The following is a 13,690-nucleotide window of genomic DNA, read 5'->3' as shown; positions in this document are numbered from 1 at the left end:
ACTCTGGATTCCACTTCCAAAATCCCACTTCACTGGAAGCAGCTGGTGATTTAAATTGCCAGCTGCCTGCGTGAATCACACATGCGCAAACCCTGGCCCAACTCCAGTCTCGCCCCTGCCAAGATGGGAAGCGCTGGGTTTGAGGGTGGGGCTTAGAATTTTCGGCCATATCCCAGATTTTCGCTATGGCAAAGAGCCTCTCCATTGAGGTGAAAACCTGGGCCAAGTTATCATTGCTTTTTCCAGAGAAAACTGCTGCCATCTGTACATCTTTTGTGAAGTAATGATATGTCTTCCTCACCTTGTCCTGCCGGTCTAGAGCACATCCCTCAAGAATGAGTGCTGAGATGACTTCAGTATTACCCACAATAGCTGCCCGATGCAAGGCTGTTTGATTACTCTGTCACAGAGAAGCAGAAAGGGAAAATAAGGAATAAATTGTTTTAAGTAACAGATCAGAGGTGGAATATTTACCTGATACTTATGAAATTGGATAAATCCCATTGCTGTGCCCAGATTAACTAACAGACAACCCAATAGAATTGTCCACCCCACTATTTAATTTTCAAATTAATGTGATCATTTGAAAGTTTTTGTGTGCTGTTTACCTCGTATGAATTTCTAGGAACACAATTGCTCCTCCAGACGCAAAGGAACCCTTTAAAAAAACTGTTACAATGTTGTTGTCCTGGGCCTTTTCTGGCAATGCCTGGTGGCAGGCTGCACTGGAGGCTAGACACAGGATGCAGCTACCTTGATTGCCAGGTAAGACTGTGCCAGGTTCCGAATAACCTCATCAGATCACAACTTTTAAATATTTACAACGTCCCAGCCTGCTTGGGGTAAGCAGCCCCAACACTGCTGGAGACCCTGCAGTTAAAATGGGGATGGATGTGAACACGTCAGAACGAATTAAAGCCCGACTACTATTTAACTCCCCGATTGCCTAATCCTGCCGTGTAGACAGGGCTAAAATTGGACCTTAATGATTACAATTGTTACACTTAAAATACTTCTGAAGCAGTTTATTGTTGAAATGCTAAAATTTATAGCTGGGCTTAAAGACTCAATCACCTGGAGCTAAAACTTGCCAAATGGATTGCTTTATTGTTGCACTGAAACTTAAAATGATTGCAAGAGTCGAGGGCTGCAGCAAACACCTCAAAATCATGTCAATTGACCAGCTGAAACAAAAAGATGAAATTAATGCCAAAAGGTTCACAAAGAAAATGAAAGACAGGGTCCAAAAAATTGACTTGAAGAGAACTTCTCCACAGAATAATTGAAATTTAATGAGTTCAACCTCTAGAGACTCAACACAGAACAATTTTTAGAGGAGTAAAAAAAAAATTCAATCTCACTGAGAGTTCCAGTCAGGATTCCTTCCAAAGATTTTCAAGCAGTGATGAAGGAAGTCTGAAGACCTGGGACATCTACAACTTCAGTGGGACAGATTTTCATTCTGATAACTCTCTTAACTTTTAAGAGTTTGTATTGTGAAAGAGCATCACTGGTGTGCCAGTTTCCCTGCTTTACATTGATAAAACTGCCTCCTCAATCCTGAAGGTTGATATGCAGACCTTGAACTACAGAAGTGCTTAAATGCACTTTAAATGCGTATAAGTGCATCTTATATCCTGAGGGTTCTGCCTTTATTTGCAAACTAGTGACACTAATTGTACCATTTCACAAATACACAGAAAAATATAGATTTTCACAAAGTCATGGCAAAAAGATTCTAACTGTGAAAATCACAGTTTAATATTATACAATGGTAACATGCAGAGTCATTGATTTATCCCAGTAATGATGTACTAAGAAAAGGCTTGTGAACATTGAATGTGGAAAAGTTAGGTTGCACTTAAGAGTAACTATGGCCCAGATTTCACTGTTAGTTAGACTTGCCCTTGCATGTTTATGTATATAAATTTTTGAGCTACAAGTTGCTGAAAATGTGAGCTGACAATGGTGCAGTGAGAACCTGAGCGAACAGGAAAAGCAACTGTGTATCTCATCAATCAGATGGAAAATTTATGAAAAGATCAGCACAAGGAATGAGAAGGAAATGTAAATTAGAGCAGGTGAATTCAATGCCAAATGAGATTTGGAGAGAGAAATAAAGATAGGAAAAGAAAGATCAGTTTATGAGAAAGAGACATAAAGAAAAGGAAAAGCAGTTTTTAAATTTGACATTTTAAAAATCTCCAATAACTATTCATACCTGAAGGGATGTGACTACACCTGTAGTATTTAATTTCAATGCCAGAGAGTTTGACTGCCAGTGATTAACAATTATTGCATAATTAAATGGGTACTTACATTGAAATGACAAGTCTTAAAACTTTTTTGTGCAAATTTAGTTAGTATCAACCTGGCAAATACAGCAACTTCATGCCATTCAATGAAGAGCCAGAAAATGAAATGCCATTTTCGTGAAGCTAACAAGCAACAGTGATCCTTGGACAGCGGGTATTGGCATTAAACCACATAGCTGCTTCTGGCCTAAAGTTGCTGCACCATCTAACAGCAACCGACATTTAATCTCGCCATTATTTTGATAGCAAATTCTGGCCCAATATTTTCCCACTATTCTTAAAACACTGCAGGTTGGGAGTCAACTTTCAGTTGATGTAAATTCTGTGTGTGTAGAAATGCTATGAGATAACATTATTTGCCAGAAATAAACTAGCTCTCCCCCACTCAATTATTTGCACTCTAATTTACTCTTTGAGTGGGATGGATGATATAAACTGACAGATATGATACAAATACTTCAATTTCTGGCCTAAACTCTACCTGGGTGAAATACATTGCATATTTATTGTCAGGTGAACAACTCCAATTTTTATCTTTATGAGATTGGTACTTAAGTGAATCTATATATTTTATTCTTTACTTCAGCATTAAAACTCAGCTACCTGTATCCGGTCCCACACCAAGACTGATTCCACGTTACTCCTGTCTTTGCTGACCTTCACTGGATCCTTGGGCCGGATTTTCAATGCAGGGTCGGGACTCGGAATTCACCCGGGTGTCAGGTTCCCGACCCCGCGCCCGGGCTGCATGGCTATTGCGACGTGATTATTAGATGTAAACAGCGTAAATGGCCAGGAGGCAAGCTTGGCACCCAATGAGAGCAGCGTGCCTCCAGCCGGCCTAGCAACGTCAGCAAAGCCATTGCTGGGGGCTGTTGCTGCTTTGCCAATTTGAACAAGCAGCTATTTAGAAGTGGATAGTGCTGGACAGTGGCTCATGCAGGCGCTGGTTAACCCCAGAAATTTGTGAGAAACGGCATTCCAATTGAAGTTATTTTCGCCCTCCGGAGAACCAGACAGCTGTGCACCAGACTGGTTCGGCTAAGCCGAAGAACCTTCTGAAAATTTAATTCAGGTCCACGTTGGTTCCTTAACAAGTTCCCTAAGGAGCTTAAGGAGACGTTAATTGGTGACAGGCACCTTCTTCACTCCACCCCTCCCTCCGAAAATCTGAGACTGCCCCAGAGGCACCGGGATCCAGAGATGACTTCCGAGATCCCAATTTTCAATGCCCTCCCATGTTGGGTCCTGAGCCCACCTCCTATCGAAAATCCCGGCACTTATTTCCCATACATTGGGCAGAATTTTCCTATCGGTGACTTGGGAGTGGGGCCTGCTCGCCAACGGGAAAATGACGCGGGATGACATCAGGAGGAACCCTCGACGTCATCATGGTCCATTTAAATATTGAGGAAGGCAAGCAGACAGCGAAATCAGCTATCTGCCCGCCGACCTGTCAATGGCCAATTAAGGCCATTGACAGGATAATTAAGCTTGTTAAATGCCCTACCCGTCCAACATTAAGGTTGGCGAGCAGGCCAGGAGCCCCAGTGGGCTTCTGATAATACATGAAACCTCATCCACTGGCGGGATGAGGTTTCATGTCCGTTTTTAAAAACTTCAATAAAGATGATATGCTTCTTATTAACATGTCCCATCTCATGTGGCACTGTCACATGAGAGGGACATGTTAATAATTCTAACATTTTTCTTTTTTTTAAAGATTTTTATACTGTCAGTAATCTCCCTGAGACAGCACTTAGTCTTAGGGAGCAGTGCGCTCTTGAGCACACTTTGACAGATGGGGAATCCCTCCACCCCCTGCACAGGAAGCGCATAGAACTGGCATTTGAAGGAGACTTAAAAAGGGAACAGAAAGTCTTTTCCAATCAAATCGATCTCAAATCCTCCTGACAGTATAGGAAGATTCATGAAAGGGGATACACATTAATAGCAATATGCTACATACATTTAACCTTTGGTTTAAATTATGAAGGGATAGTTTCTAATAACGTGAAGGCATTTTCATTACTGCAGCAAAGGCACAGATCAGCACTGGAATAATCTGATTCATGATGTAATAATGCAATAAGCAGGCCTCACATCAATCAAAAAATGCATGGTAGATTTGCAGGACATAAATTGCTAACCTCCTGATCTTTCTGCTTCTTTTATCTCCTCCTTCAGCTGTTACCACAGCAACAGTATCCTTGATGACATCCAAAATTCTGAGCTGTGTGAATATTTATCAGCCAATCAGAAATATGATTGGAGGTCCAATAAGGTTTTACATGATTGGATAGCAAAGGGAAAACATTACTAGCAGGGATTTTGTGTTTTACACAATTGGATCCAATTGGTTCAAAGTCATACAGATCCCAACTTAAGCCACTGGAGGTCATTCTTCAGCTTGATGCCTCTGAATCAGTCTGAAGGAAACATTCCCCAAATGTAGCAATGACAAAAATTGGTCTTTACTTAATCACCTCAAATGTAATGGCACTGGCACAGTAGGAACTATTGTAGAAGTGCAATTATCAATATTGTAATATACCCTAATTGTAACTACATGGTAGGGCAGAGTATAAAGGAAGAGATAATGGGAGCTTGTGAGAAAGATAGTGATAATCATGGAGGATTTAAATCTACAGATAGACTGGAAAAATGAGATGGGCAAAGGTAACTTAGATGAGGAGTTCATAGAATGTTCCGGGATAGCTTCTTGGAACAGCATGTTCTGGAGCCAACCAGAGAGCAGGCTATACTAAACCTGGTATTGTGCAATGAGATGAGATTAATTGATAGCCTCATTGTGAAGGCATCCCTAGATAGCAGCGATCATAATATGACTGAATTATACATTCAGTTTGAGGGGCAGAAGAATGGGTCCAAGAAACGTATTTTAAACTTAAAAAGGGCAATTATGAGGGCATGAAAGCAGAGCCAGCTGGAGTGAACTGGCAAATGAGGTTAAGGTCCATAGAAGCGTGGTGACAGACTTTTAAAGGGATATTTCAGAATATACAGAATAGATACATTCCAATGAGAAAGAAAAGTTCCAAGGGGAGGGCCCATCATCAGTGGTTAACTAAAAAGTTAAAGACAATATCAAGCCTAAAGAAAAAGCATATAATTGCACAAGTATGGATGGCAAGTCAGAAGATTGGACAGAATCTAAAGGACTGCAAAGAGTAACAAAAAGGTTAATGAGGGAAAAATTAGAGTATGAGAGAAAGCTAGCTGAAAATATAAAGATGGTTAGTAAGAGTTTCTATAGACATTCAAATAAGAAAAGAGTTAACAAAGTGAGCATTGGTCCTATAGAAAGTGAGTCTGGGGAATTAATAATGGAAAGTAGGGAGATGGCAGATGAATTTAACAGGTATTTTGCTTCGGTTCTCACTATAGAGGATGCAAGTCAAAACCCAGGAATAGCTGTATGGAAGGGAGGGAGGAACTCAGGGAAAATTACAATCACCAGAGAAGTGGTATTGAGCAAATTGCTGGAGCTGCGGGCTGACAAGTCCTGATGGATTTTATCCTAGGCTCTTGAAAGAAGTGGCTAAAGAAGTAGTTGATGCGTTTAATTTTCCAAAATTCCCTAGAGTGGGGGAAGGCTGCATTAGTTTGGAAAATAGCAAATGTAACTCCTTTATTCAAAAAGGGAGGGAGACAGACAGCAGGAAACTACAGAGGCCAGTTAGCTTAACATCTGTCATAGGGAAAATGTTAGAAGCTACTATTAAAGATGCTATAGCAGAGCACTTAGAAAAGTTTAAGGCACTCAGGCAGAGTCAACATGGTTTTGTGACAGGGAGAGAGCTCTGAAGAAAGGTCATATGGATTCCAAACATTAACTCTGTCTCTCCACAGATGCTGCCAGACCTGCTGAGTTTCTCCAGCATTTTTGTTTTTACCTTTCACTCTGTGGTTGATTCTTCGTGCCTTCAGGGGAACTAAGCATATTGGGTTAACAACGTTTCCCAAGCCTTAAAAAATGCAACATAGGGAAATGTTACTGCATGAAGTAAGAAGATTTTTTTCCATGCCATGAACCCAGATGCTCTGTCATCCAGTTGTTCACCAAAGTATTTAATGTTATTTAACCATGTGGAAGTCTGTATTCCTAAGCCTTACATCAGAAGGCCGAATATAAGAAAAAAATTGTTTACATAAATATATATAAGTACCAGCAATCAAGAAAATATTATTGGGCCAATTTCACTGGCTCAGATTTAGTAGTGGTAATGACATCAAAATTGTCAGCATTTGCAATTATTACTCCATTGAAACTGCCAGCAAATTCTGGAATCTGCATATGCACAGAATAACAAAGAGATTCAGATGCTGCTGTCAGTGATTCTACCTTTCTCCAGAGGATGCACTGTTGAGGTACCACCCCTCCTGCCCAGATTACAATCAATTGAAGTGAACTTCCACTCTTATGCTGTTCGTTTCAATGTAAAAACTCTTGCAAAAGTTACATCTTGCTGAATGAGATGTAGGTGGGTTTTTAAACAGCATGCTAACTCCTAACAGAGCTGTTAGGTGCAGGTTATCAATTTAAAATATTCAGTCATGGATGTTCAAATCAACTGAAATATTGACAGTACAATGGAGCTCTAATGTTCTGTAGTGCAGGATCCAGACTCACGACTGCCATAAGAGCATTTCCCAATCTCGAATATTTTGAAGAGGCAGTGAGGGAAGTCAGTGTCCCTGAAAAGCTCATTTTGTGTTTGTGGAATGTCAAATTTCTCCATAATGACAAAATGAACTCTACATTTAAAAAAAAATTGTTTACCCTTATTTTAGTTTTGACCTCAATCAATCATTTTTTAAAATTTTATCATATTTTATCTGAAAATTTAAATAAGTGAAGGACATGAAGTGTTTTTTTAACATGCTGATTTGCTGTTCGTGAATATGAATGTTTCTTTGCCTGCTTGCTGATATCACTGCTCCTGCATGCCAAGATATCCCAGGACTTGGCACCAGATTTAGACTGCCATCAGGAAGGGGGAAAACCATGCCAGGGATCATTAGATCTTTGCGGGCATCTTCCTTCCAGGCCAGCGATGAGTGCCCTTGTTTTGCTGCTGCTGACCAATCTAAGTGATTATGTTTGACAGCATGGGGTGAAGTAACAATGTTAAACTTAACTGCCTTGCTTGGAAAGATGCTTATAATCCATTGATGAGAAAGATTCCAAAATTATCCTGGTTTCAACTACTTATGGCAAAACATTTGATTATTTCCTGGGATCTCATCAATCCCTCTCCAAAAGAATCTTTGCTGTGAGGCCTGTGTGAAATGCAAGGCAAGGAACAAGGAAATCTGACGAGAAGTAATCCAATCACTTTTGACTTACATCATCCTGGATGTCCAGATCACAACTGGCTTTCAGCAGAATTCGTACGACGTCAATGTGGCCTTTGTATGCAGCCAAATGCAGTGCAGTACGTCCATGCTGAAAATGTCAAGCAGGCAACAATGAGAAATGGTTTAATACATAAAGGCTTCACTGAATCTCTCTCACACGGAGATCCTCTTGCAACTTGTACAATTACAAATCTATCCCAGCATGGCCAGCACAGGCGTACCTCAAGGCTTGATTTTAGCTTTCTTCTCTTCCTTATCTACGTGCTGTCTATCGGTTTCATTACACATATTTTGAATACCTACCTTTAAGGAATCGCAACACAGGAGAAGGTAACCGTAGAAATTTACAGCAGGAGGCCATTCACACCATTGCACCTGTGCTAGCTCTCTGAAAGAACTATTAACCGTGCCTCATTACTCTGTCCCATCCTGAACTCCAGTTAAATCTTTACTTTTCAAATTCCCCTTTTAAAAGCTTTCTGAATTCTACTTCAACCAATGTTTCAGATGGGACATTTCAATTATACTGCATAAAAAAATTAATCTAATTTGTCCATTTTTACTTTGGTGGTGATCTTAAATGTATGACTTCTAATGGTCAGATCTGCAGAATTCACGCATCTACCATGCCCCCATATGAGGATTTCCCAAACTCAGATATTTACTTAGGTGTGGGAAAGTCACACATGCCCCCTCTACTCCCCCACCAAAAGATGCATGGGCAGCCTGCCCACCTGAAACCCAGCTGCCCTGCAGCATTACTACTCTGGGGGCACCCTTAATTGATTTAGACTGGGACTTCCACCCCATCTACCCCATCTGTGAGTAACTCCTGCCCTAGAGAGCTGCTAGTCAATCTGATTGGCTGGAAGTTCTTTAGTCCCAGCAGCGTCGAGTAGTGGCCATTGACGGGACTAAAAGCAATCCCCGAGACTTGAGGTAAGTCCAGTCACTTTGGACAGGTGTGTGTGTGTGTGTGTGTGTGGTGGGGGGGGCGGGGTTTGCTATTTTAGAGTTCGGGGGTGCTAGGCTTAAAGTGGGGGGTATGATTTTGGGGGGATTCCTCCAATAGGCTCAGTGGACCCCCTCCCTCCTCCTGCCAGACATCAACCCACAGTGAAAGCTACTGGGCTGCCTGCCTTCCCCTGTTGCATGAGTTATAGCAGCTCGGGCAGATTGAGGCACTTAAATGACCATTAATTGGCCACTACAGGGCCTCATTAGGTCTAAGGGCGGACGGGCTGCCTGATGCCTTACCAGCACACTATGGGAGACAACTCAGGGTGGGTGGAAAGTGACTGGGCAGGCCACCTGTTTTATTTTACAAGTTTTCCCCACCTTCAAATACACCAGTGGGGAACCACAGAATTCTGGCCTATGATTCAACTTTTATGGACAGGAGAAAGTGGGAGACCAGTCAGTGGTGTGTTGGAATAGTCAAGTCTAGATGCAAAGGCATTTATGAGCGTTTTAGCAGACAAGTTGCAGCAAGACAGTGTTGGGTGATGTTACGGAGCTGGAAATAGGTGGTTTTAGTGATGCTGTAAACAGTCGGGAAGCTCATCTTGCAGTTAAATATGACACCAAGGTTGTGAACAGTTTGCTTGAGTCTCAGACAATTGTTAGGGAGAGCGATGGAGTCGACGTAGGAGACAGAGATTGTAGTGGGGACCAAAGCCAACAGCTTCCCAATATTTAACTGAAGAAAACTTCTGCTCATCCAATACTGGATGTCAGCTAAACAGCCTGATAATTTAGCAACAGTGGAGGAGTTGAGAGAGATGGTGGTGAGGTAGAGCTGGATGTTGATAGTGTACTTGTGAAACTGTTTTTTCAGATGATGTCGTCAAGGTGCAGCATGTAGATAAGAAATAGGAGCTGGTCAAGGTTAGATATACAGTTTTCACAGAAGAGAGAGCACAGAAACAGGCCAATCAGCCCAACCAGTCCATGCTGCACTCAAACTTTCTCCTATCCATCCTCAGTTAATTCCAACAGAATATCCTTTATTCCCTTCTCCCTCATACACTTATCTAGCTTCCCCTTAGATGTACCTATGCTATTCACCTCAACTATTTCCTGTGGTAGAGAGTTAAACATTCTCATCACTCTCTGGATAAAGAAATTTCTTCATCCAAATTCTCCAACTACTCCAGCATTATCATGAAGACAAGGACAACTCCAGACACCTCTCCTGAACAACAAACTGCATTCTCTTCCTCTGCACACCCCATCCCCATGTAATCTCCACCTCCAACTTTGAATGCAAGGAGTTTATGCATTTATTCATCTTAAAAATCAAGACTACGCAATCAGCCGACTCCCTCTTCCACCCAAATCCTGCCATCCTCATGAAACCCTTTCCTCTAATCCATATTGTCCCACAACATCTAACCTTAGTTCCTCATCTTTATGACGCCCTCAATCCATTCTCATCGGACAATTACACATCCCTGTTGATAAACCCTCATACCTCAGGTTCTGTCCTGACACCTCTGTTGAGGACTGGCTGGGCCGAAAAAACCTGTTTCCCTGCTGATATTCTATGTAAGATGTGGATCTATCCTTGTCAAGCTCCGATTTCTCACCTACATACTGCCTCACGGTGGCATCACCTGAAAACACATTAGTTTTTGCATGTACGGTGATAGCATGTAGCTTTCCCTCATTACTACTCTTCTCTTGACTCTTCCACTCTGACTAAGTTACCAGATTGTTTGTCCGACATCCAGTCTGGATGAGAAGAAATTTCCTCTAATTCAAGACCACTGTTGTTAAGCCGAAAATAACACTTCCAATCCTTTAGTGAGTGTACATCTTCCCCTTCCTATCTAAGATCTCCCTTGACTACATCTACCCTATCAAACCCTTTCTTAATCTTAAAGGTCTCCATCCAGTCAACTCTCAGTCTTCTCTTTTCTAGAGAAAAGAGCCTCAGCCTGTTCAACTTTTCCCGATAGGCAGAACATCACAGTTCAGGTATCTGGTCAACATTGACCAGAAACTGAACTGGACAAGCCATATAAATACTGTGGCTACAGGAGGTCAGAGGCTAGGAATCCTGAGGTGAGTAACTCACCTCCTGACTCCCCAAAGCCTGTCCACCATCTACAAGACAGGAGTGTGATGGAAAACTCTCCACTTGCCTGGAGGAGTGAAGCTCCAACAACACTCAAGAAGCTTGACACCCTCCAGGACAAAGCAGCCGCTTGATTGGTACCCGTTCCACAAACATTCACTCCCTCCACCAATGAGACACAGTGACAGCAGTGTGTACTATCTACAAGATGCAGGTGTTCCTTAGACAGCATCTTCCAAACCCATGACATCTATCAACTAGGAGGACAAGGGCAGTGAATACATGTGGCCACCTGCAAGTTCCTCTCCAAGCCACTCACCATCCTGACTTGGAAATATATCGCCGTTCCTTCACTGTCGCTGGGTCAAAATCCTGGGACTCCCTTCCTAACAGCACTGTGGGTGTACCTACACCACATGGGTTGCAGCGCTTCAAGGAGGCAGCTCACCACCACCTTCTCAAAGCAATTAGGGATGGGCAATAAATGCTGGCCTAGCTAGCAACACCCACATCCCATGAATAAGAGAAAAAAATCATTCCAGTGATTTCAATTCCCTTGTCTTCATCTACAAGTCCTTCTGTGGCTTTGCTCCTTTCTATCTCCGCAACCTCCTTTAACTCTAGGTTCCTACATACGCCCTCTGCTCTTCTAACTACAGCCTTCTCTGTATCTCCCTTCTTCTGCTCCTACCAGCAGCTGCAGAGCTATCATTCACTTCATTTCCATACTCTAGATGCCTCCTCTTTGCTAACTTTTGTCAAAAGCCTCCTCAAAGCCTACCACTTTGATCAAGCTGTTGGTCATTACCTCTAGGCACTCTTCCATCATTGTTTAGTGTATGGTTAGTTTAGCCTCTTTGGAGCCTTGGGATATTTCATTACAGGAAAGGTGCTTTCTATGTGCAAGTTGTGGTTATTAACAGTAATCCTCATCCCTCCAGCAGTGCTGAAGTATTTTATTGTACGCAAATGTGTATCTGTTTCTCTCTTTGGTATGCCAAATCAGCTGTTGCAATACCAAGTTATGCTGCCTGCCACTTTAAGAGAGCTTGCCAGTCCCAGCTTTAGCTCCTAACTTAACCTACACCGTCACTTCACTCTGCAGGGTCAGGGCAAAAGGTATTACCACCCAAAATTAATGATTGGCAGTCTCCTCTCAGAGAAAGACAACTATTAAAAAGCCCCCATGACTAACTTTTAACGGGGCTATCTGTGATTTCATACAAAGTTATTACTTTTAACTACCCAAAAATCTGATAGCTTTTATGTGAATAGTATCACTTTTAAAAGAGTCATATTCTTTATTGTAAAGCGTTTGGCAAATACTTATTCTGTATTCACCAAACATTGCAACCTGTTGAAACTGTTCTGTTTATCACCTAAACTGCAATCTCATTCCGGCATTACGAAGCCTTTGTTCCTGTTTGTCTGACAGCATTAATGGGAAGTAGAGTAGTGATCATGCCAGGTGCACTACCTTTGGATAAATCAAATTGAGCCAGTACTGAGTGGCCACGAGCAATAATATTTATGTAACACAGTGTGGTATTTTGTCAGATCTCTATTTTGCAAACAGGGGATACACCCATGATCGCCATGATCCCTCCCATGATCTCTCCAACTCTCTAATACTCCTTCCTCCTTTATGATGTTCGTTAAAAGCTAGCTCTTTGACCAAGCTTTTGATCATCCTTATGTGGCTCCGTATCATATTTTATTTTATAATGTTCCTGTGAAGCACTGTGGTGTGTTTTACTATAGATAAGTAGCTAAGTATAAGTTGTTGTTGTTGATTGTCTGAGAAAGTCTCTCTTACATCTTACAAATTCCTATATGTTACCTTTCCCTGCTTGCATTCTTTATCAGTTTTCCTCCCTCTCCTTTCCTCATTTTAGCTCCTAGATTTATTAAAATGCTTGTTCAGACTCCCTTTCTAAGGAAAGATGTTAAATTGACTTTTTCTCTTGACAGAGGCTAATTAACCTGGTTTGCATTTTCAAAATCTTCTGTCTTGCTTATACAAAGGAGGTCTTCCCAATGCTTTGTCATAAGGTTGGCAACCTTGTTCTTTCCGACAAGGACAGAGCTTCTTTAAAGTTTGCTGTTTTAATTCCATTGTTGCAAAGTATGAACAACTATCCAGAGCTAGAAGGGACAATCAACAAGGAAATCATGGCCACAATGTCTCCATTACACGACACTATGGTTCTACAGCTTGTTAAGCTTTTCCTGATCTTGAAAATTCTTCTGCTCTTAAGTTGAAGTACAGAATTTCGGAAGACTAGTCTTAACAAGTAATTTTTTGAAAATTACTGGGAAATAGGTGTCACTGATGAGGCCAGCATTTATTGCCCATCCTTAGTTGCCCTCGAGAACTTGCTGGTGAGCCTTTTCCTTGAACTGCTGCAGTCTATGTGCTGTTAGGTAGCAGTTTCCAGGATTCTGACCCAGTGACTATTCTAATTTACTGTTTATCTGATGAACAGCCAGTGAAGCAAAGCAAAAAGAATGTTATTGTTTATTACAAGGAGAATTGAATATGGAGTATCACAGAATCACAGTGCAGAAGAGGCCCTTCGGTCCATCGAGTCCACACTGACACGTGAGAAACACCTGACCTACCTACCTAATCCCATTTACCAGCACTTGGCCCATAGCCTTGAATGTTATGACGTGCCAAGTGCTCATCCAGGTACTTTTTAAAGGATGTGAGGCAACCTGCCTCCATCACCCTCCCAAGCAGTGCATTCCAGATCATCACCACCCTCTGGGTAAAAGTTTTTCCTCACATCCCCCTTAAATCTCCTGCCCCTCACCTTGAACTTATGTCCCGTCGTGACTGATTCTTCAATTAAGGGGAACAGCTGCTCCCTACCTACCCTGTCCATGCCCCTCATAATCTTGTACACCTCGA

The 13,690-nt window shown here is 41.9% G+C and overlaps 1 protein-coding gene across 5 annotated transcripts in view; it reads right to left on the bottom strand.

Annotated features, from left to right (window-relative positions):
- The window catches only part of ankrd6b (ankyrin repeat domain 6b), a 231,035-nt gene that overhangs the window by 39,795 nt on the left and 177,550 nt on the right, over positions 1-13,690 (bottom strand). For all 5 annotated transcript variants that reach the window (XM_041188597.1, XM_041188596.1, XM_041188600.1 and 2 more), the window contains 2 exons: positions 7,687-7,785; positions 302-400 (listed from right to left, as the gene is read on the bottom strand). In XM_041188597.1, coding sequence (XP_041044531.1) covers positions 302-400; positions 7,687-7,785 — 198 coding nt within the window. The remainder of the gene's footprint in view (positions 1-301; positions 401-7,686; positions 7,786-13,690) is intronic.

This window comes from Carcharodon carcharias, chromosome 5 (genome assembly GCF_017639515.1).
Source record: "Carcharodon carcharias isolate sCarCar2 chromosome 5, sCarCar2.pri, whole genome shotgun sequence".
Taxonomy (NCBI): domain Eukaryota; kingdom Metazoa; phylum Chordata; class Chondrichthyes; order Lamniformes; family Lamnidae; genus Carcharodon; species Carcharodon carcharias.
This window is presented reverse-complemented; position numbering and strand designations above follow the sequence as displayed.